At 52.5% G+C, this 27,361-nt stretch overlaps 5 protein-coding genes and 3 pseudogenes across 5 annotated transcripts; 3 read left to right on the top strand and 5 right to left on the bottom strand.

Annotated features, from left to right (window-relative positions):
* Nucleotides 1-210: 210 nt before the first annotated feature.
* On the top strand, nucleotides 211-612 carry SAPIO_CDS10670 (annotated as a pseudogene; the record flags this gene model as incomplete).
* Nucleotides 613-1,280: 668 nt separating this feature from the next.
* On the bottom strand, nucleotides 1,281-1,878 carry SAPIO_CDS10669 (uncharacterized protein; the record flags this gene model as incomplete). The annotated part of the gene is made up of 2 exons (XM_016784220.1): nucleotides 1,281-1,657; nucleotides 1,788-1,878. The coding sequence occupies 2 exons, from the start codon at nucleotides 1,876-1,878 to the stop codon at nucleotides 1,281-1,283; spliced, it is 468 nt and encodes a 155-aa protein (XP_016638456.1).
* A 4,061-nt stretch (nucleotides 1,879-5,939) lies between these two features.
* On the bottom strand, nucleotides 5,940-6,725 carry SAPIO_CDS10668 (uncharacterized protein; the record flags this gene model as incomplete). Its single annotated transcript, XM_016784219.1, has 2 exons — nucleotides 5,940-6,444; nucleotides 6,529-6,725. The coding sequence occupies 2 exons, from the start codon at nucleotides 6,723-6,725 to the stop codon at nucleotides 5,940-5,942; spliced, it is 702 nt and encodes a 233-aa protein (XP_016638455.1).
* Nucleotides 6,726-9,203: 2,478 nt separating this feature from the next.
* SAPIO_CDS10667 (uncharacterized protein) lies at nucleotides 9,204-10,010 on the bottom strand (the record flags this gene model as incomplete). The annotated part of the gene is made up of 2 exons (XM_016784218.1): nucleotides 9,204-9,725; nucleotides 9,849-10,010. 2 exons carry the CDS (start codon nucleotides 10,008-10,010, stop codon nucleotides 9,204-9,206), a joined length of 684 nt encoding a protein of 227 aa, XP_016638454.1.
* Nucleotides 10,011-10,844: 834 nt separating this feature from the next.
* On the bottom strand, nucleotides 10,845-13,050 carry SAPIO_CDS10666 (uncharacterized protein; the record flags this gene model as incomplete). The annotated part of the gene is made up of 4 exons (XM_016784217.1): nucleotides 10,845-11,205; nucleotides 11,276-11,453; nucleotides 11,548-11,815; nucleotides 12,466-13,050. 4 exons carry the CDS (start codon nucleotides 13,048-13,050, stop codon nucleotides 10,845-10,847), a joined length of 1,392 nt encoding a protein of 463 aa, XP_016638453.1.
* Nucleotides 13,051-13,837: 787 nt separating this feature from the next.
* SAPIO_CDS10665 (uncharacterized protein) lies at nucleotides 13,838-14,646 on the bottom strand (the record flags this gene model as incomplete). Its single annotated transcript, XM_016784216.1, has 3 exons — nucleotides 13,838-13,885; nucleotides 14,035-14,393; nucleotides 14,508-14,646. The coding sequence occupies 3 exons, from the start codon at nucleotides 14,644-14,646 to the stop codon at nucleotides 13,838-13,840; spliced, it is 546 nt and encodes a 181-aa protein (XP_016638452.1).
* Nucleotides 14,647-17,403: 2,757 nt separating this feature from the next.
* SAPIO_CDS10664 lies at nucleotides 17,404-19,752 on the top strand (annotated as a pseudogene; the record flags this gene model as incomplete).
* Nucleotides 19,753-23,831: 4,079 nt separating this feature from the next.
* SAPIO_CDS10663 lies at nucleotides 23,832-26,054 on the top strand (annotated as a pseudogene; the record flags this gene model as incomplete).
* Nucleotides 26,055-27,361: the final 1,307 nt, after the last annotated feature.

Genomic DNA, 27,361 nt, shown 5'->3' with positions numbered 1-27,361 from the left:
TCCTAGTCTAGCTCCATTCACTACGACCCCACCATCGCCAAACAACGCCAAACCCCACCACGCCTTGCCCGAATCCCCAATCCTTAATTCGGACAACACCAACTCGCACTCTCTCCTCCACCGTCATTTTTTAGAAGCAAATCTACCATCAGAGACGATCAACTCAGCCAAAAGAAAGAAAAATCCAAACCCCCCCCAAAAAAAATCACAATGTCCACCAAAGCCACCGACCGCATCACCTGCCACGTCCTCGACACGCAAACCGGCCGCCCCGCCCGCGGGATCCGCGTCCGGCTCGAAGGCGGCGCAGCGCCCCTCAAGACCTTCGAATCCCTCACCGACGACGACGGCCGCATCAAAGTCTGGCTCCCCTACTCCGGCGCCCACGCCTCGGGCGAAGTCCCCGTCTACACCCTCGACGACGTCCTCGGCGAGCTGCAGTCTTCCCCCTCGTCGACGTGGACCCTGAGGTTTGATACGGCGGCGTATTTCGGCGAGGATAAGACTTTCTTCCCGGAGGTTTCCGTGTCGTTTACGTTGAGGGGTGAGGGACATCATCATGTGCCTTTGCTGCTCTCGCCGTATTCGTATACGACGTATCGGGGGAGCTAGAGGGAGCTTTAGCTGGATATGATGTACTCGGGAGAAGAAGTTTGACGATGGGAAGTTAAGATACCTAAGCGGTTTATTTGCATTTTGGGGAGCAATTCATAGCGGCACATGTTGCGATAGACTCATGATGCTTGGAACGAAATTGATGTATATTCTCCACGGCACGAATTGTACCTCTCGAGAAGGAAATTATAAAAGATAAACATAGGGCCCGACGTTTCGAGCTCATGTAGCTGTAAGCGATTCTTCCAAGTCGTGATACATAGGAGATGTTCCCTTGCAAGGGATGCGCATGCTGAATCCCAGTTTATCCCATTCTCGTCCCATGTCCCATGTAGATGTTTTGGCGGGGCTGCCTTTTCCTCCAAAGAGTGACAGTCCTGTTCCGGCCAATATATATAACGCTCATCGTAGAATCCCAAATTTTTAAAACCCAGCCCAAACGCCTCGCTAAGGAAGGTTACAATTTCCCACAGGTAATCAAAAGAAGATAAAAAAGAATGTCGCTGGCCGTCATAAAGTCATCATATCTGTGTCCATCCATGCCCAAGTGTCCAGTGGGACTTTCCTTCTAAAGAACGTACAAAGAGAACCCGAAGGGGAAAAAAAGAATATCAAACAGCAAAAGGAATCATACGAAAGGGTCCGATTCAATAAGACGACATCGCTTATTGGCCGAAGACTCTCTTTAAGAAGGGTTTCTTCTTCTTTTGCGACTCGGTGCCGTCCATGGCTGACTCTATTGACTCGCGACTGAATTCGCCGTCTTTGGATATTCTTCCGTCTGGTAGCATGACGACATGTATCTCCTCAAGGTAGTGGGAGCTGCCGCCGGCATCGGGGTCGGAGTCGTGCGAAAGGCCAGAATCGGTAGATGTTGTCGGAGCGATCTTCCCGTGGGAAAGTGTATGTCGGTACTTGCTCTTCTTGGCTAGGAAAGACCGCCTTGTCCGGGTGAGTGCTCGAGAGGGATCGATATCGGAGGCTTCTAGAGTGGCGTCCGGTGACAGATTCGCTTCGGGGTGTGGCAAAGTTGTATTTCGGCCTGTGGATGGGGCATGTTAGTTGGTTCTCAGGGCGTTGTGTTTAAATTGTCTAAGTCAGAAGAAAAAGCATGGTGCATAAAGTCCATGCTAGACAAGAGAGGTGGGGCAACGCGGCGGGGGAAAACTCACTACCGCAAAAGGGCTCAGGAAACCCGGTGTCGCGACGGAGCTTGACGGAGCTTGTGGTGCTCGTAGGACTTAGAGGGGCGGCGGAGGACATGGTGGAAGGTTGAGGGGAAACCGGCCGTTCGTTTGGGTGTGTGGATAGGGTGATGCGTGGAATGCGTGGAGCCGCGACGGGCGGTCGCTGGCTAGTATACAATAACGCCGTGGAGCAATACCCACACTTTGGTAGTGGAGGTGGCGAGTGAAGATCCTAGTGTTCGAAACAGGGTTTATATTTGTTGTTCGGCGGAGAGTGATGAGGCGCAACGTGTAAGGCGGATCAATGAGGCTGTTCGTTCTCGAAGAGTGTCTTTGTGTGTTGAAGGCAACAAAGAAAAGAAGGCCGGAGGCGACGGAGAGGAATCCGTGAGAAATACGCAGACGGAAAGTAAATGGCGGAGATAGGAAGCGGATATATAAATGATCGGATGCCAAGCGCAGACGAGTAGATCACAAGGCCCGATGTTCCTGTTGGGATATTCGCCTTCACCGAGTCGCTTGTACAATGTAGACTTGTAGATGATGTCAGGGGCGGACGGGTTGGTTACGGGTAACTGAATAGGTCAATAAGTTCCTGGCCAGGCCAGGCCACGTTCGGTCACTCCAGTGGTGGATGGTTCAATGAATTGAAGATAAAGAAATTGAGTTTGGTCTTGAAGTTGATGTACCGCGGAGTCGTAATAACCGGGCGCAGATGTATCACAGCACCTGATGGAAGTCATCGATGGACGTAATGTACGTAAGGCAATGAGGTAGTAGAATCTACCGAGTACTTCGTAGGTAGATACTTGTAGATCAATGTCAGATAGGCATAGGGTATTAGAGAGCAGGCCAAAGAAAGGGAAACGGGTCTTGAAATCGCGTCGACGAAATTAAGATCGAAGAGCAGGCAGCGCAAGAATTATAAATGAAAGAATGTCAGGAAATGACCGTGTTGGGACCTCCCTGGTAATTATCTCAACACAATGGTGCCGCGCCAGGCCAAGATGAGCTTGCATGGATGCAAAGACGGGATTCGGATGGGTAAGCCATACTTGGATTGATTGACCAAGACCGCCGGACCCATTTACAGAAGGTCATCGGCCTCGATTACTTCGTACGATTGTACATACTTTCCAGTCAGGTTCTGGCCGAAACTCTTCGTACCCTGACAAGGCCCAGACGGAATTGGCGACTCTTGGGTCGCTTTTCTCCCACAAACACGCAATGTAGTGGTACAAAAGGTGGTGGCCAGCAGTAGGGCCACTCTTGTTCTGTAACGAACTTTCTCCACGATGGCATTGACTGGCATGCTTCTTGTTGGGAAATGGGAAAGCGGGCGAGCTGTGGGTGGCTCCCAGTTGCTTGCGCCGCCGCCCAGAAGCCCACTACGGAGGAGGAATAGTCCGATGCAGACGTCGTAAACTTGTAAGATCCAATCGTCTGGTCGAGACTTCTCCAATTCGGAGCGAAACGAACCGCCTTGCCAGCAACAGGCGCGCGTAACGCAGTCTAAGCCCCCGGTCAATGGAACTCAAAGATAGATTTCCCCCTGGCAAAGAAAGTTGGCGCTTCCAAACTCTTTCGGACACGATTGCGATCGTTCCTTTGATGTTCTTGGAACCGATTTGTTGATCTTGGCGAATTCCCAAAACTCAGTCCCAAGAGCCTGCCGATCGGCGTTCGGCCCCAATGGGTGGAAAGACAACGAATCTCTCTTTTTCTCCGATTGATGCAAGAAGGGCGACGTAACGCTTTCGTGCCGATTATCCTTTTGCCCCAACCAGACGTCGCGGGCTCTGGGCCAAACTTCTTGGCCTTGCACTACCAAGACCGCCGAGTCCATCTTTTTGATTTCTGGACCCGCCGCTATAGGGCTTTGTGTTCATCCCTCCAGCGGTCCATGGGTCGACCTCATGAACATGATCTTCCTACTTTGTAGAAAGGAAAGCCTTTTTTTGTACAGGAACATCGGTGCCGGGCGAAACCCCCAGGAATTTGCTTCATATCTCTCACGTTATTCGTCATCAGTGGGCACCCTCAGCGCTGTATGTCTCGCAAATTTCCTAAAACCTCACCAGTGAAAGCACTCCACAACTCCAGACGTGACCAAGTTTTACAGCAGCATCTCCCAGGACCGAGGCCAGAGACCTCGCACGTGTACTTGGTAGTTTATATTGTGAGGCGAATCTTGGGGATGCGGTACATAAGATAAATCAAGTGGCCACTACTTCTTCGTCTCTGCTCGTGAAGCCTGGGCGACTTGTTTGATGCACGATGCGGCATGTCTGCAAGTGATTTGATCCTTCGTTGACCTTCGGCTCACACCCGTGAGAGGCAACTTGAATCTTCCTGAACAAACTCTGCCGGGCACAAGAACCTCTGACCTCATCGACACATTGCCTAATTACTTGGCATCGATCTACGCTTGGCACAATTTAATATTAGCTCTGGTAAAAGAGCACAGTCGCCGAGGCTCGACCGCGAAAATCTTCCCAGAAAATATTCGCCGGCCTCCGCGAGGGGGGATGCAGTAGAAACACAGGAACACTCTTGGGAGATTCCCTGCGGCCTATCCATCTCCTCCACTCATCAAGAGGGGGGATGCCAACAGGTGCGTGAGGAGGAGGGCAGAAAAGGCGGGGGTAGTGCATCCTATATGCAGAGCCGGCGCATAGTGTTCGCTCTGGTCCGCTGATTGGCATTGATCAATTGATGTATTGGTGTCATCACCTCGCAGTGAGATCTGCAATGGGAGTAGTGACGATCGTGACGAATGACGACGCAGCTCAGCTCTGAGAGGCGTTCGGACGGACACGCCGAGGTGCTGATTTTCCCATTCAAGTACCGAGGTATCTCTGCCTGCCTCAAGAGAGTTGGTGGGTTCTCTGGGGGTCTGTGTGATGTAACCAAGCTTGAGATTCAAGGCTCCAGCCACAGCCGTGAAGCTGAGCGAAGAGATCCACCTTTCAGCCTGCCTGCCACAGCGCCTTCCTAAACTTACTTTGCCGTGGGCTGGCAGTGCTCATGCTAAAGGACTTTGATCAATGATGCCAAAAACCCATCGTCGAGCGCACCTTCTATTCCCTGTATTGTATTACTAAATGCCCAATACTTCGCCCTTCTTACATGACACCAGTGATGCCCACCTGCCAAATTACGGCTTGGCACGAACGAGTTCCAGGCTACCGGCTCCCCTATTTTCAGCCGAAGAAGAAGGGATCGATGGGGTTCAATGTTACCTGTTATTACGATGGGCCTGATCGGGCTGGTCTTTGGTGTGGAGAAATTAGATTTCGCCATCAAGTTTAAGGTTCTTTGCCTTAATTTGGCCGACCACTCCATGCGACCCCATTCTAATATCATTGATCAATCATTCAGCAATTGCTACTTCGTAGTGTAGTGCACACTCGAGAAGCAACCGCAGCATGCCAGAAACGCTTCACGACTCGTGGGGGCATTCACGAAATCTTAATTCTCACCTCAGCATCCGACCAGTAGATCATTCTTGAAGGTGCCATGATGCCTTTGCTCACGGGCCATTCTGCTGCCTATTATCCTTGTACATAGCTGAGCTGATCGACTGTGTGGTGAGGCGAGGCGATGTGGAGGGGGGTCAGGCCTACGTCGTAGTCGATCACATAATACCAAATGATACCCAAGAAAACATCCAGAAGATCCAGCCAGATCTGTTGAGTAAACAATCCGCGGAGCGATGGAGCCAGCCGCACCCAGCCTTGGCCTCACAAGGAAATCCAACATCAACCATGCACGTCACCATAACCATCACCATCACCGTCGACGACTGTTCAAAACGCGATTGACTTGATTATGTGACTATATTAGGGGTATGAACTCTGGAGAGACCATCCGACTCTTGTAGAAGATCAGAGGACATCTCCACTATGGTATCATTTTGCTCAAAGCAGGAACTCAGACCACCTTAAAACTCGATCCAAACACCACGCTCAACTCAACACCTCCTCCCCTCCTTCTCCGCCGCATTCTGGGAAAACGTAAACTCATTTGCCTCGTGATGCTCAGTATTTTTTTTTGTTCGTTTCTGGATATGTCGTTGCACATTGACCGGGATTCGGCTGGGGACAATAGCTCAAAGTTCGAAAACGTATCGATCGCCTATTTGCGGGCGGGCCAGAATCGGCGCTTGGCAGCGGGGCCGGCGACAGCGGGGCTGCTCTTCTCGACATCGCGGCGCTTCTTGAAGCGGCCAGCGCAGCAGGTGGCGAGAACGAGGATCGAGGCGACCAAACTGCAGAGGGCAGAGACAAGGACGCACCACATACCGACGCTGAAGTAGGCATGGCTCTCGCTATCTTCGTTCTCGTTGATGTCGGCCTTGAGAATGCCGAACAGGACGAAGTCGCATAACATGACGATAGCCGTAATGATGAACGCGGTGAAGGCGACGATCGAGGCGATGAACGAGCCGAAGGCGCTGGCTCCGAGGGTGAGGATGAAGGCGATGAACGAAAGGACGGTGGCGACCGGGTGGAGTACCAAGGCTCGGGTAAGAGCCTTGGTCGTGGACTCGGAGTAGCTGGCCATGTCGGTGCCGTCGATCTCCTCCATGACTTGGGCCGGGTTGTATCCTACCTTGGCCTTGGAGCAATCATCCTCGCCGCTAAGATAAATTAGTTAGCAGGCACTTCTGACCCCGTCTTGCTGAGTATATTCAATGTGCATAAAGGAAAAGCGGAATACTTACTCAGGGCCAGCATCCTGAACACACCAACCAAAGGTGCCGAAGGCGACCTCCTTGCCCGCATTGGAGTCCTCGGCCAAGTCGACAGTGAGGATGGCGAGGCGATTGACAACAGGAGCCGTGATACTGGTGACAATGAGAAGGATTGTTGCTACGAGTAGCAGGAAGGAGCCAATCATATGGCAGAAGTTGGCCTTCATTGTTGCGGTAGTAAGAAGTGTGTTGCTCTTGAAATAGAACAATGCTCAAACTGGGTCCTGTTATGTTCTTGCTCCAGGTTGTGGGGGAGCTCCTAGACACACTGCAGGTGACTTGGGCAGGAGAGGAAAGGATATGGAGGAGGGAATGAGTGAGAGAAGGGTGGACAAACAAAGGAACAACAGAAAGGATAAAGGTTCTCAAATTAGCTACCAGTGGGCAGCTGTGACTGGATATATACAAGAACGCGGGACGCAAGGCAAGGACAGGGTGGGACAGCAACCAAGACTACATTAGTTTTCTCAAAATATCCCTGGGCTGGGTTTGGCCTGCGTTCCACTCCACTGGACAACACCTTGACATCACGTACGAAGTATTACACTAAGCTGTGAATAGGAAAGGGCTGTGCGAGACCAAGTCGAGTACCCCTAGTACACCCTGCTCCTCGGCCATATACCAAGTAATGTGCAAACATAGCGTCGTCCACTCCGAAGCAACGGACGGCGGTGGGCATTCGGGAAAACATGGGAAGCTCTCTCTAGCTGCGGAGTGACGATAGACCAGCTAGGATGAGCGGCCTCTTGCACCCCGCAGAGCTCATGCCCGCAGCATACCGCATCCACTTACAAGCATAGGCTGGATTCACATCGCCACGTCTAAGTTACCGCGGCCGTACTACAAGAACGAGAGGGAATCGAAGTGCGCAGACGGGTACTTCGTACGCAGCGCCAGGACAGAGCAAGGATGGTCGGGGATAGGCAAAAGTCATGACCTTGTCCACGTTGCGTTGCTGTTCGGCAGAAGGAACCACAGATCTTCAGCCGAGCCAAGCATGGGTGGACGTGGAAAAAAAAGCCGGGATGCTATCATGCTTCGTATGTAGAAACACCCCGGCTCGGCGCACCCAGAGGACCTGTGTGACCAGTCCAGACACGACTTGACATCAACCTCGACGCCATGATTTCAGCCACCCTGGGTTCTTTACCGTGCGCTATCACGCTAGTTATGCGCAATCTTGTCTGTTTTCAGGTCCTTTCACCTTGCTTGGACGAATGAGCATCGAACGAGCCCAGCGAGTGATGGATTGACATTTTTCTTGCCCCGCTGCTCGACCTGGACCCCGTGCTTTTCCTCTGCCTTCGTAGTTGGGCCGCAGCCAGGGCCTGAACCCACGACACACCTGAGCTGAACTGGTCCAGGAAAGGGTCTTGGCATCAAGCTAATTCGGCCTTAGCGTCGTCGCTCATATCCCGTCCAGCAAATGCAAGTTGATTTTTTTTCCTTATTATTTTGTTTAAGCGAACTTCTGTTGATCACGGCTTTGGTATAATTCGTATCAGAATACTTCGTACTTGTAGGATTAAAGCAAGACCATCGTTCATCCCCAAAACTGGAATGGAGCCATTTGTCTATGTGGATGTCGGCGGACGGCTGCTCGAGCTGGCCTACATACGCTTATCTCCTGGGTTCGACAAGGCAATGGTCTGAAGAAGCATTAGACACATGCTGCCAAGGACGAAGTTCGCAACTCCAGCTCTGTGCTCTAAGATTAGATCCAGCTCACGAAGTACCAAGAATCGCCACTCAAGTAGCACCCGATTCTGCTTGTACTTCCCAGGTTCAAATAAACAACACAGGGAGATGAATCCCCGGATCCGAGAGTGGACTCAGATGGTTGTATGACAGCGAAATATGTCAATCAGAGCACTAATGTTAAGCATAAAGTCCGTGTGTCTAACTCTACTTCGTGCTTCGTAGCTCGTCCTGAGGCAATATCCAGGCCCAGCGCCAACATTCCACAGGCAGTAACCATCAATCGGTTCGTTTGTTTTGGCTCCCACATCGCAACCTTGTGTGCTCGGTTTAAACCACCTCGCGTCACCGGCGGGCAGGGAAGATGCACTCACACTAATGCCTGTGGCCTCTTTGGAAGTCTTATTCCGTAGACCATGTGATCAGCCAGCTCGTAGATCCAGCCTCATAGTTGACCAATGCAATCCGGGAATTGGGACCAGAACACATTTTGTATTTCGTCAAGCAGCCGGTGTCGGTTATGTTGCTCGTCTCCTTGAGAGGGGAAAAAAAAGATGCCAGTCAACGTTGAAGATTACAATGCAGTCCATCGGGCCATTCATACATGGATTTATAGATTTGATGTCCTATAGATCGATGTACGATCTTGTCGCAAGGTCAACCCGGTGGGTCTAGCATCAATGCAACATACAAGTAGTTTATTACTTCGTGCATACAAATGCGGATATCAACTGTTTACATTTCCTGTTGTGTAAATGGGCGTTCTTATGAGTACACTAGTTTCAGCCTAGTCACACTTGTCATCTCAAATCATTTCTGGCGGCCTCTGCATGCGGTTAATATCCTGAGAGTTTTTGAGCTGCATCGGGTCGGGAATAAGGTCCATCACGGTTAATTTCAACAGGTCCCACTATCGTTCCCCAGTGCATCGTAGTGCAGCACTACCACTAAGTATCCTCGAGCACACCACTGAGCCCCATTTTCGACTCTCGTCGCCGCTGGCGCCTCTGAACGTAAAACCTTGGTCCCATATCCGCGGCTTTCCCCAGCGCATCGCCATCCTCTTGCAGCTGGCCCCCCGTCTCCCAGTCGGCAAGGCCGTCCTTGAGCGTCCCGTCCGGAATCACCCGTCTGAGGTACCGAGCCACGAACGAGGTTGCGTCCGGTCGTCCGGGCCACGGGCCATGTAGTGGCGAGTCTTCGATGAGTTCGTTGTGCTTCTTGCCCGTGTGGCGCGGGAAGATGTGGATGGTGAACTCTTTTGAGCTTTCTGCGGGGTGGTCGTGAGCTGTCGGTCGCGCGGAGGAGGATGTCATCCCATTACTAGGGCCGTCGTCGTTCCCGGGCGCTTCTTGCGGAGAGTGGTCTTCGGCGTCTATCTCGAGTTGGTATTTCAGCGGGCTACGGGCGATTAGGGTCCGAGCAGCATCTTCGGATTCTGCCAATGATAGGAACGAAGATGGGTTATTCTAAGAATTCGACGACAAAAGTTAGCCGAGAAGAAATTCCCCGCTTCGTTTATTCTTTTTCTTCTCTCGTTTTCCGAATTCCTTGTCTTTCTGCACTCCTCCCCAACGTTGCTCAGAACTAACCCTAATCTTGCGGAAAAAGTCTATCCGGCAGTGTCTCTTGAGCGCATGGAGGACTGCTCGACGCTCAGCGAAGGTCAGTGGTGGCGGTGACGCCTTGATGAATATCGTCCTCGGCGCAAAGGCGCCGAAGGAGCCGTTCGCGATGGCGGATCTGGCTGCCATGTGCACGCTGCTGGAGGTTCATCGCTTCGAGTCCGGCCGCGAGGTGGAGCTCATGGTCGTGTCCAGCATGGGGGAAGATCTGTTCGTCGTAAATTTTGGATGGATAATACCTTGAATGGATCTCGAAGTTCTGGCGGCGGATACCTGTGTAGATCAGCCCGAGTTTAGCCCACGAAGCTTAGTGCAATTGACCAATCACAGATCAGGCTGGTGGTTTCGACCCAACTGAGCAGCTCTGCTGGATCTTGGGATTAACAGCACCGCGATTATCACAGCGAACGTAGCACCAAATTCCAAAAAGACACCCAAACCTTCCCACGCAGTCCTAAATATTATACATCTGTTGCTCGAGGTACCTCTGACCAGAGCCGGCCGAAGATAAAGGTCACTATATTTAGATCCCGAAACTAGGGGTCGTGAGAGGAATAAACTCTAGTATATCCTTTTGATAGTGCGAAGCTTAAGGCAACCTCTTCACCTCCTCGTCGCAGATGTCGGGGCAACTTTTCGTCTCACACAGCCGTCGAGGTTCTCGTCCTACATACCGCCCGAAATCCGGCCACCGAGGCTGTATTTTGGCTCACAGAGCTACGAGAGCTACCTTCTCTTTCACTCAACATGCATGGTTTAAGCAATTACAGACCCGCAGATTCTGGAGACGGAATAGACGAGGAACGGACACTGTCTAATCTTTGGGGAAAAGAGTAGAATAAAGCAGCATCTTTGGCGGTTATATAATAATGCTACAGCTAAAACTCAGCTGGCGAAGAAAGGCCCTGGATTCCCGTCGATGCCGGCTGTACTTGCACTGACTACCTGATTCCTCGAGCCGACTCAATCCACGAGCCGTGCAATGCTAACCCCATCAAACAAGGGCAACAAAAAGGCCTCCAGCCGAGGATTCTTAACGACCTCATCATTGTACTTCCTAATAAGTTCGTTGTCGTTGTTCACAGCGTATTCTGAACGAAGCCTGACCTGTTCCGCCACCCAAGGGTTATCCGAGCTGTCATCGGCAATGATTCCGCGCCGAAGAACATTATCAGCGACGATTAGGCCACCGGGCCTGAGGAGGCGATTCGCAGCCCCGGGCTGAGACTTTTCGAGGATTTGTTGTAGGTAGGTTGGGTATCCCGACTTCTGGGCGTCAATGAAGATTAGGTCGTATGGTTCCGACGGGTTGAGCTGCGGAAGACTATACAGTATTGCATAACATGGGTCAGCAACACTGCTTTCGGAGATAGTAAGGGTGAGATAAAACACACGTTTCCAGACCGTCGCCAACTATGATCTCAACATTCTTGACACCGTTCTTTTCGAAAGTTTTCTCTGCTAACTTGGCGTATTCCTCGCTAAACTCGAGGCCGGTGACCTTGCCCTCGGGTCCTACGGCGTGGGCCCAGACGAGCGCAGAGTATCCCACGTAAACCCCGACCTCGAGGACTACCAACGATCTGTTAATATAATTTGGTGGCTAGCAGTAAGGGCCGGACTGCCGGTAAACTCTAAGTTGCGTATGCATTGGAACTTGACATACCTCTCTTGGCACCGATGAGGCGCGATAGCAGGACATGGAGCTGAGACTGAAAGTTGGAAGTCAAGTAGCCCGACCTCTCATGGTTCCCGTCTACCCAAGCGTGGTATTCGGGGATATGACTTGGAAGTGGGGTTGAATGGTTTTGAGAGTATTCCGTCACCCTCTCGGCGACCTTCTCATTGGGGTATAGAACAGGGGCTCCGGTCTTCATGATGGCTCCGAATAGATGTCGATTTTCTAGTTGGATGAAGTTCAAATTGTAAAAGTCCTAATCCAGTGCCGTTGAGTTTTTACTTGTTGAAGTAGAATAGACGATGTTATCGCGGGGTTGATTACATCGCAGAAGCTAGCTCGATGTCGACATCGCGACTAGTTCTAATCTCACAATTGCAGCCTTGAGTCACGCATGTACGTCAAGGTGTCTTTCGTATTAGTAACAGACGAACAGGAAGGGTAGGAGCGAATGCCTCGAGGTTGTAAAAAGGTGGGCACCCGGGTCCGATCTACCCGATTCGGACCCTCTTTCCTTCACAGTCTTACACCCCGCGTTTTATTAGTCCGTCACCGGCTGGTTGCAAATTGGCCTGCTGCCGTTGTTCTCACCCCGTTTCGAAAGATCAAAACAAGATGCTCGTCCTATTTCATAGAACTCTAAGTGGGGTATCTAGTTTTTAAATGCCCTGATGAAAACCGGCAGTCTGAGCCCGGGGATGGCTGATCATTGACGGTTTCTTGAGCCTCGGTTTGCGATGAACCTTGACCGATGCCGGCAGCGGCCCCACGCATCACCCCCGCCGTTCCTGAAGCCGGTAATAAGATAAACGCGCACACAACGGCACAAATGAATGCCAATTTGCCGAGGCCTTCAAATGGATTCACTGGAGATGAGGCTGTCGATGACGTATACCTTTCCATTACGTGGGCGATGCGGTCTACCGGCGGTGGCGTGTACTTGCTTTGTTCTCGACGACGCTGTCCTGCGGCGTGGTCGCGGCCGGCCATTTTTACGCCCTGGCTGGTAGATCTTTCGGGCTTTCTGCCCCCCGTTCCTTTGTTGACCTGGTCGCCGTTGGAGGCCTTTTGGAGAGTATAATGAAAATGCTGCGTTATTTTCTCTCCAGAATCGATGCGATGGACCGCTCCGCTGTTGCTGCTAAAGCCGACCGGATTCAAGTATCCGAAGATGTCTCCGCCGCCGAGACATGCCGCGCCGCCATTTAGGCCCCCGACGGAGGCGGAAGTTCCGTTGTGGTATCCGCAACCGCTGATGGTGATGAGAGTGGAGTGGCTATAAGTTGTAGTCGTAGCGGTAGGTTGCTGCGTATTGCTGGTGCTAGATACATCTCCTCGCAGACGGTTCGAGGCGGCGGCAAGACTCCCGAGAAGCAATTGCTCGTGGCAGTGAAAAACCGGCCTTGGAACAGCGTCTATGAATAGGGCGAGACATACCACGACGGTAGCCGCAAGACATCCTTGCTGTGGTAGGCCTAGGTGCCGTGCCATCGTGATGGCGACGGTGCGTATGGATGGAGGATAGAGCGAGACATTGTGCGATCAAGGACACCACTATCCAGTAGGACACGAATCTGTCAAGTCCTTCGACAGTCAGCAGTAAAAAAGGCATCAGACGCTTGGTTCCGAAGGGCGTTTCGAATCTAGGCACAAAAAATTCCTGTGTCTTGTTTGTTGAGGACACTAGCTGTCACTGGTACTCAAGACTTGGGACCATGGTGCGTCGCCGGCTTAAAAAATCGATCCATCCCAAGCCAGGTGAATGGATCCAAGTCCCTCAAGCCCTAACCTACCACATGCTTCCGGCGAATACTCATATCACTCCTATCACAAGCCGAGCTGTTTCAAAGACGGAGGGTACAGAGGAAATTGGGAAGGAGGTATCTCCCATATACCATTCAATAGCTGTATCCGAACTCCAGAACCCTAAAGAGAGTGGAGGGAAGTTAAGCCAAAACGGAATCAAGGGAAAAGAAAGAGAGGGAGTGCATTAAAACAGAGATATGAAATAGAATGACCATGTGTGTGTGAGAGAGAACAGATGCATATGCCGCTTCTTCTTCTTCTTCTTCTTCTTTGTCTTCTTCTACCAACCCCTTCCTGTGCCCTTTTGTGTGAAATTCCAAATCATGTGTCGTCTCCGGTGTACCGAGGGGTCTGCCTGTCTAGCAAAAGGGAAATAAGAACAAAGGAACCGGAAGGACCGAAAAAAAAAAAAAAGGATACAGTTTCCCCTCCCCCAACGCCTTTCCGACAAACTCGAGATGTACTTCATGCCTCACTCTTCTGGAAGACCAGAGAAGAAGCCCACTCGCATCCGATGGCTCTGTTTCATAGCATACTGGTTAGCAAACAGGATGGCCTGAGACGAACATCCGCAAAGGCTCGACAAAGGAGGGGAAAGAGGGAGGAGGAGGGGGGGGGGGGGGAAGAAAACAGGGAGGAGGAGCAAAGTATCGGTGGGAAAACACATACAAAGGGGAGCTTGGGAATGATGACGGCCAGAACGGCGAGGAAGTTTATGATAAAGTACGCCAAGTCGTAATGAGTATAGTGGGTGCTGAGGAGGAAGAGAGCGATGGGCACTCCCAGAAGGAACTTCTTGGTGGGTGTGTACTGCGCACCGTTGTCGATCTGCTCCCACATGTTGAGGTTGTCGAAAGCACCGCCGTTGAACTCGAAGGGCACTCCACGCACGTAATGGAACATGATATATGACCCGAACATATATGTGATATTCGTGAGCGTCCACGACGTTTCTTGTGAGACGCCGGGTATGATGTCATAAAAAATCTTGAAGCAAGCAATCAAAACGAAGTGTATCGTCCAGGCACCTAGTTAAGAAAAAAATTTACTGTTAGCTATCCTGCTGTTTGCTGGGGGAGGCGCACTCCGAGAGAGAGAGAGGGGGGATGTCGAGCTGGGACGCATCAGCTTAAAGAGCGTACCCTTGGCATTCACCCAGTCGGCGTTCAGGTTGGGAAGCGCGGCCTGGTCGCTAATCTGTTCTAGGGTCTCGAGGGGCTCATGGTAGACCTGGAGGATGCTACTAGATCTCCTCCGACGAGTCGACTTTTGGTCCGCCATCGCGCTGTACGTACTTCCTACGCGTGGCTGTTTGGTGCCAACGTCGTAGGAGACGGTTCGTTGGAGGACAATTGGGGAAGACAGTTTGGCGGTATTGGTGCGATCGAGATGGGGAAGAGCGGAATGGAAGGGAAGGGGGGATCGAAGGAATTCGAAGGTTGTTTCGTTTTCGCCTCAGCGTGTTGGGGGGTAGTGAGGTGAGGCTCAATTCGGATAGTTGTCGCCGTCGCTAGAAGGGGGGAACCCCTAAGCTTGCGCTAAGCCGAAAAAAAGAGGGGTCTCGTGGGGAAGCGACCGTGATCGGGAGGGTCGAGGGAGCCCGAGATTACGAAGGAATTCGGGTTTGGGCGCTGCTTCGGACTGCTGGAAGACCGAAGCAATTCGTGAGGGGGACTGGTGGGAGGAAGACCCCGAAAGGTGGAAATGTTGGCTGTCTGGAGGACGGCGAGATGACGCAGGAAACAATTAGGTGGACGCGCGGATTGGTTCAGAAAATCGGGGACCCATCAAAGTTGGAATATTCTGCTGGAAAGGGTGCGAAGTAGGGTCCTGCCAGCTGGTCCAGTGTACCGAGTACGTGAGTAGTGTAGGTCTAGGTGTAAGGTGTAGTGTGGTGATTTGTTGGACGAGGTAGCGTCTTGAGAGATAGATTGATATTGAGTGAACTCAATTACGTTGGGGTTAGAAATGCCGAGAGGAAGCCAGCTACCGCAGCAAATGGAGAAAAAAGGAGTCGAACGAGCGAATATGAAATGGCAGCGGGTTTCGCAGCCTTAACTCTAGGGGACGATCAAGCAGGCAACCAAGAAAGCAAGCAAGACCGAACGTTGAAGAACAGGACAGGACACGAGAAAGGTAAGATTATTACGGAGTATGGGAGCATCCAGTTAATGTTTAAGTAACACATGGTCACATTAACGGATGGAGAAGTGGACACGAGAGCGTCGAACGACAGGGGTAAATGACCGCTATTGATACCTGTTGCGATGTGGCTGAGAGTTGCCCGGCTTGAAGATCAGTGGAGGGGATGGACTGGACAGACAATGGAGGTACCGGCAGTCGCCCGCTAATTACGAAGCCAGGAGTGCCGTACTTCAAGCCATCAGGAGCAGAGGAGCACTGGGTACCTCCTGTTGTACTCCATACTTGTAGCAGACGCTAGAATCAACCCCCTTCGATCAAATTGATTCATTGCAGCGAATTTTAATGGCGGCCCCATAATAGGGAGCACTGCCTCACTTAATCAAGACTGCACGGGGATTGTTGAGGCAAACGGAAGAATCGGTCGGCTTGATGGATTGAGGATAATTTGAAGGGCCTTGCTCCTTAGCGGTCGATCTGCCCCCCATGATCCATCAGATGCGAACAATCGCACATCAGTTTGAGGGCTCTTATACCCGTTATGCACATGCATTGGCGAGTGCCGAGGATCGTCCTCGCTCTGCTCACACGACACGGCAATAGTGCAAAACTAGAAGGGTACTTCACGATTTGGTTGGGACCGTATCGAGGACTCTTGGGACTCCCGTCATACTCATCGTGTGAATACTTCAATGTCAAGTTCATTGCTAAAAACTTGAACAAGAAAAGCGGAGCCGCATCAAGATCTTTCGACTCTTCCGCGTGCATAGTAAGCTCTAGACAACCCAACAATTAGGATCCAGTTCCGGCAGGAGACTAGGAAGCACCGGCCGGCAATGGCCTCATGAGAACCCTGTGCTGTCTAAGCGACAAGGAGTGCAAGGAGGGAAGCAGGTAATAAGAACTTGAGCTCGACCCCAGTTGGTGGAGCGTTTTGTGATGTCTCAGAGCATCGCAAGAAACCCTGCCTCCCTCCCACTTCCGAATCGGGTAGGAGATATGGAGACGTGTTCCCGGAATAGGCATCCTCGAATGATCCTCGCCGAGGAAAACTAGATCCTTAGGATGATTTCTGGGACGGCGACGCGGCGGCGTATGTACGCTCCCATATTAAGGTACCATCAATATTGATACAAAGTACGTTTTCCATCCCATCGAAAGTGTTGCGGTCAACCCATCTGGCTAGATTTCATGGGCAGCCCCGGAGCGACGAAGTAAACTACAAGTCAACGACGCGGGTGCAGTGCGCAAGAGATCTAATTGGCCCTTGAATGACCCATCCGGTCCATCCCAAACAGAGCAGGTTCCTCATGGAACAGGACATGACCTCGAGTCACGTGATTGGCCCCTGTCCTCGTCCAGCAGCTTGGGCCACGTTGGACCCTGAGCTGGGACAGTGGGACCCAGGATTTGATTGACTGTGAAAATTTTCCGCAAGATCTTCAATTGCTGTGTCTAGGATTAGCTAAGCTAACAATTCATTGTTGCAGCTTTCAACCGAACTTTCCAAGGAACATTGAAAGAGCTTTCGAGATATTGTCCAGCATCTTTTACAAATGAGCAGGTAATGGAAAGGATCTCATTCTTATTTCTCTTTCAAATATCCCTGCTGTTGCTTCGATTTTTATGAGTTGAACAGTTGAATCTGCATTATTTGCTACCTCTGAGAAGAGATGAGCCAGAGTGCAGTTGTCGAAGGAAACTAGAATTTGGAGGTGAGCTGTTTGGCTTGAATCGCCACAGGAAAGCTCACAGCCTGTTTCACTTGCAAGCATTACGCACAGAGGAGCAGAAGCAGGAAATTCTGCACGAGGTGACCGTGTGGTAACCCTCCATCTGAATCTAGAAGGTATTAGGCTTCTTGACCCCTAAGCTTGATTCCATACTCTGCCTATTATGGACGAGGCGACTGAAACCTTACCTGCGGTTACCCTTACCGAGGAAAAGATTGACCCCACCGATGGCCCTACCCAACCCAACAGCACTCATTCTCAAAAGAAGAGATCTTTGTCAGAGTATGAGGGCATGAATGGCAGTTCGACTGCAGAGACCACGGCAGACAACCGATTCAAGCGTGCCCGGACGGGAGGGTTGACAAACGGCGTGGCGCCGGGATCGACCGAATTCGAAGAAGAGGGGGAAAAAATGAAGGAACTGAATGGTATTGTCAATAAAGGCGCCCAGGAAGATGGCGCCGAGGTGGAGAGCGACAGCGGGAGTGAGGAGGGCGAGATCCTCGAAGACGAGGACGTCACGATGGCAAGCCATGCCAGCCTTGAAGAGGCATCAGCGACGAATCTGGTGTCGTCGCAACCCGAGGGCGGTACGGTCGAGGAACAAAGCCTATCGCTAGAAGACGCAGAACCCAATGATTCAGAAGAGTCCGACGCGGAAGCCGCGGACAACTCCAGGTCGGGCTCGCCTTCCTCCACTGTGTCCGTTTCAGCTCCACAGACCTCGGGGTGGAACAGGGGCATCACTTCAGGGCAAGTGCGCATTTCGCTTGGCTTTACTCCGAAGCCGACTACTTCCCTTTCCCCAGCTCCAGCCCCAGAACTCTCTGCTCCAGCAACAGAGGAACAAGATAGCGCGCCTGCCACAAATCAACCCTCCAGTCAGGACGTCCCATGCCACACGCTGCCGAATTCTAAAATTTCTTTACGGTTGCCGAAGCTTGATGATAGCAAGCGACATGATACTTGGAAATTTAGGTTCAAGGACTGGGCTAATTCCCTGAAAACGTTGAACCCTGAGAAAACTCCTCTGTCAAAGCAAATTACCCTTGAAGCCTATACTTATTATATTGACCGGGTATCCAACCTGAATAATAAGAAGAGGAAGCCTGCGAAGCAGGCTGCCAAAGCAGTGCTTCACGTCTCGGACTCTACTGAAACCCCCAACACCATCAACAAGGCCAGCGGCCCTGCGTCTACCATAGCCGACGGAAACATGGGTCCTATAACATCCCAGGCTAGGACGCCTAGTGGAGATCAACGACAGGTTTCCGGACTACCTACCGTGGCCGACAAGGAAGGGGCTCAAGAGGGGAAGAGTTCGATTACGCTCCAAGAGAACGCCAGGTCGGAAGCTCAAGATAAAGGAGTTCCTGTCTCTGGTTCTATTCATACGGAGTTTACCATGCCCATCCCGACCGGTGACGATGAGCTAATCCAGCAAGCGAGATACTTTCCCGGCCAAAACCCAGCCTCCGACATGTGTGTCCTCTGCCTGCAGTCTGGACACACGGCCATGGGATGCCAAGCATCCTTATGTAAATATTGCGAGCATAAGGATCAACACACATCATCCCTCTGCCCAACCAAGAAGCGATGCACGATATGTAATGAACTCGGACATACCAGGGACGAGTGTACCGAGGACGAAGGCGGAGTTTGGGAGGAGGTTACTCTCCTCACATGTGCTTTCTGTAACTCGACCGGCCATCTCGATGCACACTGCGACACTCTCTGGCGGACGTTTAACCATGGAAACCTACCGAACAAGATCAACTCCATGCTTGCCTTCTGCGCGCGATGCGGAGAAGAGGGGCATTACATTTCGGAGTGTCCCAGGAACGACGGCCCTAGCTCTTTCAAGACCCCTACTTGGTCACTAGAGACGATGGGTCGATGCATTGACAAGTCATCCCAGCAGGGGCCCATCTCGGAGTTCAAATCTATCCCAACCGCACCTAGTTCATCTAGGTACGACCTGCGTCGCCCTGAGCTTATGGGTCGGGCGCAAAATAATATATTGTTTGAATCTGATGATTCTGATAATGATGCCGTCTTTCTCACCGGTCGTGTCCAGCCTAAGCAGCCGGCTGGCCGAATCAATCTCTCGACAAACCTACAGTTCGCAGACGCTGGTAACACGTCCGGGGGCCAACAGAGATCTTCGCAACAGCTTCCTCAGGCACCTACCGGACCAGCTTCGCGGCAACCGCCGCAGGGCCCAGCCGCTACTGGAGGCCGACAAGTCCACCAACTACCCCCGCGGCCGCAGGTCCCAGCATCTGCCTCTAGGCGAGGCCGCGGCGGCTTTACGAGCTTCAGCAGCGTAGCACCTCCCCCGGGTTTGTGCAGGAATGAAAGCCAAGGTAGCACCGGTAGAAATTCATCGAATGGCGGCGGGTCTCGCGGAGGAGGTCGGGATAAGGGTCCTTCTCGCCGTGGAGGTCGACGAGGTGGTGGTGGAGGTGGTGGTGGGCCTCGCGGGAACCGTGGCCGAGGCGGATGGGCTTAAGCTTCCGACTGTACCTTTGTACCCGGGTTTAACACGGTGGTGGGCTTACTCTTTTCCTTTCCAATCGCGCGTCCCGCCGGGCACAGAAGACGTTCGTGTCTGGGTGTTTACGCCTCTTTTGTATTACTTTATCATGGCGAAAGAGTCTACGGGGTCCTCTCAATAGGCTTCCATGGTTACGGAGTTGAATCAAAACAGTTTCAGGATCAACGCGGTGCGGGATTCTCATAGAAGATTGCCTGCCTATCATTTCGGGGCAGGTCAGGCATTACCTCATAGGCTCAGGACGGCAGATGAATAGAACGCAGATGTGGTGGGGAAAAGCACAATGGTGGGGGCTTGCCCACGCACGCCATGGATAGAAAATAGATCCTACGCAGCATGTGATAAGAGTTGACGATGACAGCGCACTCGATCGAGATGGTTTCTTGTGCGCGATTTAAGAGTGATACGATCAGCACTTTGATGAGATTACAAACGATCCTATCGTCTCATGTGGAGATGGGAATGCTCGATCAACGGGTAGAGTTGATCGGCGATCGGCCGACTACAGAGAGGTAGGGTTGCGATGGTGCCGGGGGGAAGAAGAGATTTGTTTCGTTTCGTTTCCCTGACAGGGGGGGGACGGGAAACGTTGAGACTCACCGAGTCTCTGGCCGTTTCTTCTTTGCTTTACTACTCCACACTCACTTGCGGCATTTCTGAAGGAGACCGAGTGCCAGGAACAGGATGGGGTGAGACGTAATGATGGGAAGGGCGGGACGGGGGAAACGGATTGGGAAGAGGAGGAGAAGACCAGAATGACTGGTGCCCGACGACGTTGAAGGAAAGAAGGATGTGGAGAGGGCGTGCATAAGATGTGGACTAGCGAAGAGGGTGGGCGTGGGAAAGACGCCAGCGAACGAGCAAAGGGGTAGGGCGAAGAAGCACGACAATTTGTATGGATTGTGTTGTTCCCTGGTCTCGTCTTTCGGACATGGGAGTTGAAGCTTAAGGGAGCTATGGCCAGGACATGGCATGGACGGGGCTGCAAGGGTCGGGTGAGAGCCGAAGAATAGAGTGCGGCTTTTGCGGTCCGAGAGCTTCGAGTCTCGTTCAAGAGGGGGCGGAACCCATTGTGTAGAAACATGTGTCTTTCGGGGAGAGTCGCTGAGTTTCTGCCCACGTCGGTGAATCTATATCGAGCCATTGTGGAAGTTTCGACACTCATGGCCGATGTGTTGCGTTGGAACGGTTTAATTCGACACCCCCCTTTAGGATTTCATGCTGAGGTTCAGTCGAGTTCGATGCGATTCCATTGACAGGTCCGATAAAAGGAGAAGGGGGGGAATATATGCCTCGATATCTCAACCCAATGCCATTGTCGAGGCCGTTTGCTATTCGCGGGAGAGAAGGAACTCGACCTATCGGGCTCCTCTGGAGCTTTCCCCGCGTGATGCCGGCTAAGGGGTGCGGATGGGAGTCGAGATGTGCCCACACACATCATTGATCCTGAGAAGAGGCATTTGAGGCAAAATGAGGTGTGCAGGAAACCACGCATGCTAGCATCAACCCGCCCGTTTTACAACTCTAGCAGGAGAAGGGAGCCGTAGATATAGTAAAAAACTGTTCAATCTAAGATGCCAGACTGTGCTCCATACATGACACCCCCCATCCTTCATTGTCCATAGTCCATCCTTTTCCTGCGATGAGGTTGGGATGGAAGCCCAATAATGGCGAGAAGATGCCCAGATGGCAGGGATTAGGTGAATGCGACCAATGGCACGAAGACGCGCTTAAGGGAATTCACCAACCCCAGGCTGCCGCGTCAAGTCGCGTCTACCCACGCGAAGGAGCCGTGTCCCGCCGCGTCATGCCACGTTCGGCAAATGCCAACCCTGCCAAGACGTTGAGACAGAGTTGAACGGTGTTTCCCAGCCACCCCTGGTCTTTGTAGCCAACGAAGACGGAGGAACATGATGCAAGGACCCTTGTTCGCCCCGCATTCGAGGGGAAGCCACTATCGATAAGGGTGTTGTTTCCCTGCTTCTGGCACTTGATCGTGTCCAAACTTCAGGCTCGCCGCTCTTTGTGTCCCTGGTTTTTTCTGGGTGGAGTCACACGGGGGCCAGCGGGGAGTGGACGATGGAAGGGAAGGGCTTAATATAGCCACACCCTTGTCGGTCCGTCCCCCGAACGCTTTCAACCCATCTCCCATGTTGTGCGCTGCCAAGCGGTGTACTCGCATCTCTCAGGAGTTTACTTAGTATGACGAAGTATCTGCGCAACTCGTGCCCATTTAATCTTCTCTCCCTTCTCCCCCCTTTCCCCTCTGCCCCCCACTCTTAGACTAGCGACCCTACCTGCATGACTGTGGCCAGATATGTGGCCATCGACTGGCCGCCGATGGAAGACCTTCAGACTCTATGCATTTGGGCTGCAGGACACCAAAGTAGATTTTTAGAGTCACCCACATGCCCAGAAGGACGAGTTTGAGCCACTCAAAGCCCCGATCGCGTTGACAGTCGTGGCGTGACGGCGCGGCGCGGCGAATGATTGGCGCAAGGAAACTGAGGCACACCAGTAAACAGTCGCCCTCGCACACCAAATCCCGGCCCGTTTCCTCTCTTGCTCTCCCGCCATTTTCCATCCCCCCTTCCCCATTCCCCATCCTTGCACGGCAGGGGGAGGGGGACAACGGATGAAGAAGAATGGATATGGATGAACAGGGTAACGGATAGCAACGGGGAGGAAAGGGGAGGAAAGGGGGAGAGATACAATGTACGACTGTGGATATCCGTGAGTCACTAACCAGTCAATTGCTCTCAACCTTCGTGTCGAGCGACGGGTTTATGCATGGTGCTTGACGAGTAGTATGTGGCTTTTTTTCGTCTAAGTCTTTTTTAACCTAGCATCGCATCCATCCCTCCCCATCCCGTCTCTTCCTGGTGTAGTGTAGTGGTAGTGCGTGCTCGACCAGGGTTGAGGGAATATGCGAGTACGATGGAGAGTGTGAGGCGAGGAAACGCGCGAGACGAGAACGAGAAGTGGAGAGGGAGGAGCAATGGGGACCAAGAGTCGAAAAGAAATCAAAGAAAAGACGGAGAGACGGGGGTAGACTCTTTTGAAGGGACGTGATCATCCTGTGCCCAAGTGGAGATATATCTGGCTCGACGACACCGGTTCCCAGAGTCACCTCGACAGAGGTCCCCTTCTCCCTCCTCCTTCTTCCCCATCCCGTCCCTTTCTTCTCCCAAAGAAATCAATATCCCTCTCGTCAGGCCTCAATCTGCAAATCACCTGGCCAACTAGGACACACCGCATCAGGAACAAATTGAACCTAAACGTGGGACCTGGGGTTCCCATGTCTTGAGGACTCGCACTCGCCCGGGCAGCTATATGCAGCTAGGGTGCGAATAACCTCATTCGCCCTTCTTTGTTCTTCGTCTCTACGGCTCCCGCTCCCTTTTTGACACCCAATTGACTCTTCATCTGTACAAGAAACTTGCCTCTTTTGGTCTAATCGCTTACTTCTTATACCCTGTACTTCTTCTGCCACCCCCGAAGAGAGCTCCGCCTCCCTCCCTTTCCGGCATATTTTCTTCTTTTCTTGAGAATCAACAACAAACAAACAACAGAAGCAGTCAGCAGCAGCAGACAAGGACAAGGACAAACAGAACAGCCATTGTCATCAGCATCATCATTATCATCATCGTCTTCGTCATCATCATCATTATCCTAATCATTGTCGAGTGTTACCAATAACGGATCATACCTTGTACCAAAACAAAGCACTATTATCTATACCCACACACACACACAGACACAGTCATACACACCATACTTACACACGCCTCGAGGGACTCGCCAACGCTCAAGCTCATCTAACTCTACTCTTCTCTACTCTGACGGACATACATGCCCCGATCTACTCTTCTCCGCGCTTACACACAAACACACTTACACCATCAGCACTAATAACGAGACACCCCAGACCGTCGAGCTTCTTTTCGCAGGACGATAGAGAGAAACCCGACCAACCCCCCCCCCCCTCCCGCCACCCGAACGGACTTACACCACGACATGCAACGACAACAACCATGGCATCCGGACCACAGTTATTCTACTCTCTCTGGCAGACAGAAGGCGTCCGAGAGAGGCTCTTCCGCCAGCTCTCCAAGACTGACCTCGCCAATGTGCGACTTGCCTCCTCGGCCTGTTGCAACCTCGTTACCAAGAAGCTCTTCCTACGAACCCACGTAACTTTCACAGCCAACACCTTTACCAAGCAGTCCCGCATTCAAGCCCTATCGCGCATAGGCCACCACATTGAGCACTTGACCTTTTACCTACCGCACTCCGACGCCACTTTCCTGCCTCCCCTGGTGCACCCGGAGACGGGCCAGGAGATCAACTTCCTCTACACCCCCCACACATCCATGGCGTCCGTGCTGACGAGGCCAAAGTATGCCAACGCCGAGCTTGGCGATTTTTTGACCGTGCAGTACCCGCCGCTCTTCCACGCGGCCACCAATGTCCCCTCCTTCATCAACGCGTTGAGGCACGTGCCCAACATGAGACACCTGACCATCAAGTGTCCGGGCCAGGACCCGAGCCAGAGGTATAGGCGGGACATTGTAGATTATGCCCTCATCAGCCTGCGCATAGCAGTGGAGCGGACGCCCATGACGAAGTTGTCAAAGCTGTCGCTCGTGTCCCTCCACCCCGCAGCGTTTAACTACATCCGCTACCTCCCCGGCTTCGGCGCCGTGCCCTCTGCCAGCCGCAGGTGGGGTCAGATCCGCAAGCTCTACATCTCCGTAGAGTCGTGGGATTTCTACAGCCGCTCCCCGGGACTCGACCAGCTCAAGGTCATTGACGACTACATCCGCAGCTTCTCGCAGAGCCTCGAGAAGTTCACCTTCACCTGGACCGGTCCCTTCAAGGGCCCCTGTCCGCTCTACCTGGCAGCCGATCCGCTGTTCCGCCCGCCGCGATACAGCCAGAAGCTGTTCAACGAGGTGACGTCCCCAATGTCACCCCTACCCAGCCGGCCTTCTAGGAAGGCCATCCACTTCCCCAAGCTGCGGTACATGCAGGTACGCAACGCCACGATGACGACGTTGCAGATTTCCGAGCTCGTGGGCGTGCACCGCGAGACGGTCAAGGAGTTCGACTTTGAGAGCGTGGTGCTGCTCAATGGCGGCACGTGGGAAGAGGCCCTCGCGCCGCTGATGGACCCCGCAGCGTCCGGGAGCTGCGGAGACGTGTGGTCGCGCAGCTCGAGCCTCTCCGAGTCTGGAAGTTTCGAGACTTCGGAGTCGGCCGCGTCGTCGGCCGTCTCTTCTGCTTGCGACGGCTATGATGAGATGCAGTCGCCGTCGGCGGCCGTGGCGGCTGCGTCGCGGGATCTTTTGTTGAGCTCGGAGCTCGGGTTCGCGTTTGGTCTTGAGGAAGGGGTGGAAGAGGAGGAGGATGATTTGGCGTCCGATATTGCTGCGGCGCGGGAGGCGAGCAAGTCGTTTAGCACGAAGATTACGAAGAAGAGGGTACACAAGAGGCGGAGGAGGAAGCACAGATCTGACGATGAGAAGGAGCACAGTTCGGAGAAGAATCACAGGGGCCGTAGCCGCAGCAGGCATAGGCACAGACAGAACAGCAAGAGCAGCGGCAAGGACAAAGACAAGGAAAAGGAAAAGGATAGCAGCAAGAGCAAGGGCCACAGACGCCACAGGTCAGACGAGGAAGTCGTCGCTGTCCCCCGCGCCCCCAACAGGACACCTTCCCCACCCATTCCCCTTCCCGTCATTTCTGCACCTATCCCCAATTACGATCCCCAGCCCGTGCTGCTTCAGCCCACAGTCTACGACCCCAACGCGCCGGTGTCTACGGACCCGGATGACTGCATCACTCCGGTGCAGCGGAACATTGAGAAGGAGGAGGCCCATAGGCTCCTTGCCGAGGATGAAGGCATTAGGATGAGCGCGCTGAGGAGGGCAAAGGAGGCTGTGCTCGCGAAACTGTCGTGGGAGTATAACAAGAGAATCGGTGGCACTGGCGGCAATAATACTAGCAATAGCAACGGAAACGGCAACAACTATTCTGCTGCTGCTAGCGTTCCTGCGGCGCCGGCGGTGGTGGCGGCCACCCAGACGGTGTCGAGGGATGTGTTTGGCCCGCCGAACTGCGGGGCGAGTGCTGCCGTGAGCATGGCGAGGTTTAGGGATAACTTGTTTGGGAAGAGCACGATATCGGTGTTGTCAGATCACAGAGCGCTTGATAGCCAGACGGCTCTTGTGCCGCTGATGTTTAGCTCGTCTTGAAGGGAGAGGATGTCTACGTCAATGAAAGTGTACATGATGGGCGATGATGATGTTTAGCCATGCTGATGATTATGACGGCTGTTTTCTTTTTCTCTCTTTCTTCTTTTCTTCTATCATTATCTTTTACTTCTTCTCTTCATTCACTCATTACCCTTTTCCTTTTCTCTTCTTCTTCTGTCACCTTACCTTCACCTTGACGTGATTTTCGTTTGTATCACTCTGGGATCACTGCTGTGAGGTGAGACATTGTGGGGAGTTTGGGGGTTGATGGAAACTTAACGTGTAGCATTTCTCGGGATAGGATGATGGGATGAATGCATCGGCAGGCTGGGCTTTGGGTTGGAAAAGGAAAGAAAAAAAAAATGAACAAAACCCTGAAAAAAATATCTTACACTCGACTTGGATGACGTCCACGACTTATAGCTATGATTCCCTTTCTCGAACAGAAAAAAAAAATATGAAACGAACATCAAAACAACCGTTTGGGTTCCGTTGTCGTGATGGCCCCATTGAGATCTACATCCGCCCGAGGCCTGCGATGCCACCATATTAAGCGTGCAAAGTGTCGCGACTTGTGGGACATGCAACGGGGAACTCTCTCCGAGGGGGCACATCTGCTCCCCGCCGGGTGTCCGCTTCCGACTTCCTCTTAACGCCCAGAGGTAGGACAGGACAGCATCAGTGTGGCGTAGCACACAGCCAATATAAATCTCAGCGCGCACCTGCTGCCAACCATCCATAAAGGGGATAAATGGATGAGAGATTGTCCAAGGTATCAGGATGTACCCCTCACATCTTATATGGCTTGGAAAATATAATAGCTGCGAACACGTCAACTTCTTTTCTCCTTTCCCTCATTCGTATATGATATCGCCACCCCACGAGATTCGTCCCCTAGCCTCGCGCGTTTGCCAGCCTCTTTTCCCTTCCCATCCGCTCTGAGCACCCCACACAGTTGATAATGGAGAGGGATCCTAATACTCAAGAAAACGACCCCAAACAACCCGAAGCTGCCCCACAATGCCCGGCAGGCAAAGGGAACGCTGTTCAGTTTCTTGGGAAAGTCAAGGTGCGCCAGATCTTAGAGAATGTAAGTGACAGCCCAGGCTGACGAAGACTCTCCGCAACAGTCACGAGCGGGTTCGGACCGGCCGGGGCTCTATGAGCAATTCTTGCAGGTTTTTATGGAGTGGTACGGACAGGGAGGAAGACCGGGACCGGAAGCTGCTCCGCGCATCCACGAGAGGATGAAGGAGATATTCAAGGATGACGCCGACCTACTCCAGGAGTTTGAGACGTTCTTACCT

This window comes from Scedosporium apiospermum (assembly GCF_000732125.1).
Source record: "Scedosporium apiospermum strain IHEM 14462 chromosome Unknown SEQ_SAPIO_0176, whole genome shotgun sequence".
NCBI classification, from domain to species: domain Eukaryota; kingdom Fungi; phylum Ascomycota; class Sordariomycetes; order Microascales; family Microascaceae; genus Scedosporium; species Scedosporium apiospermum.
Note: the sequence above shows the minus strand (reverse complement) of the source record. Positions and strands in the feature narration are given on the sequence as shown.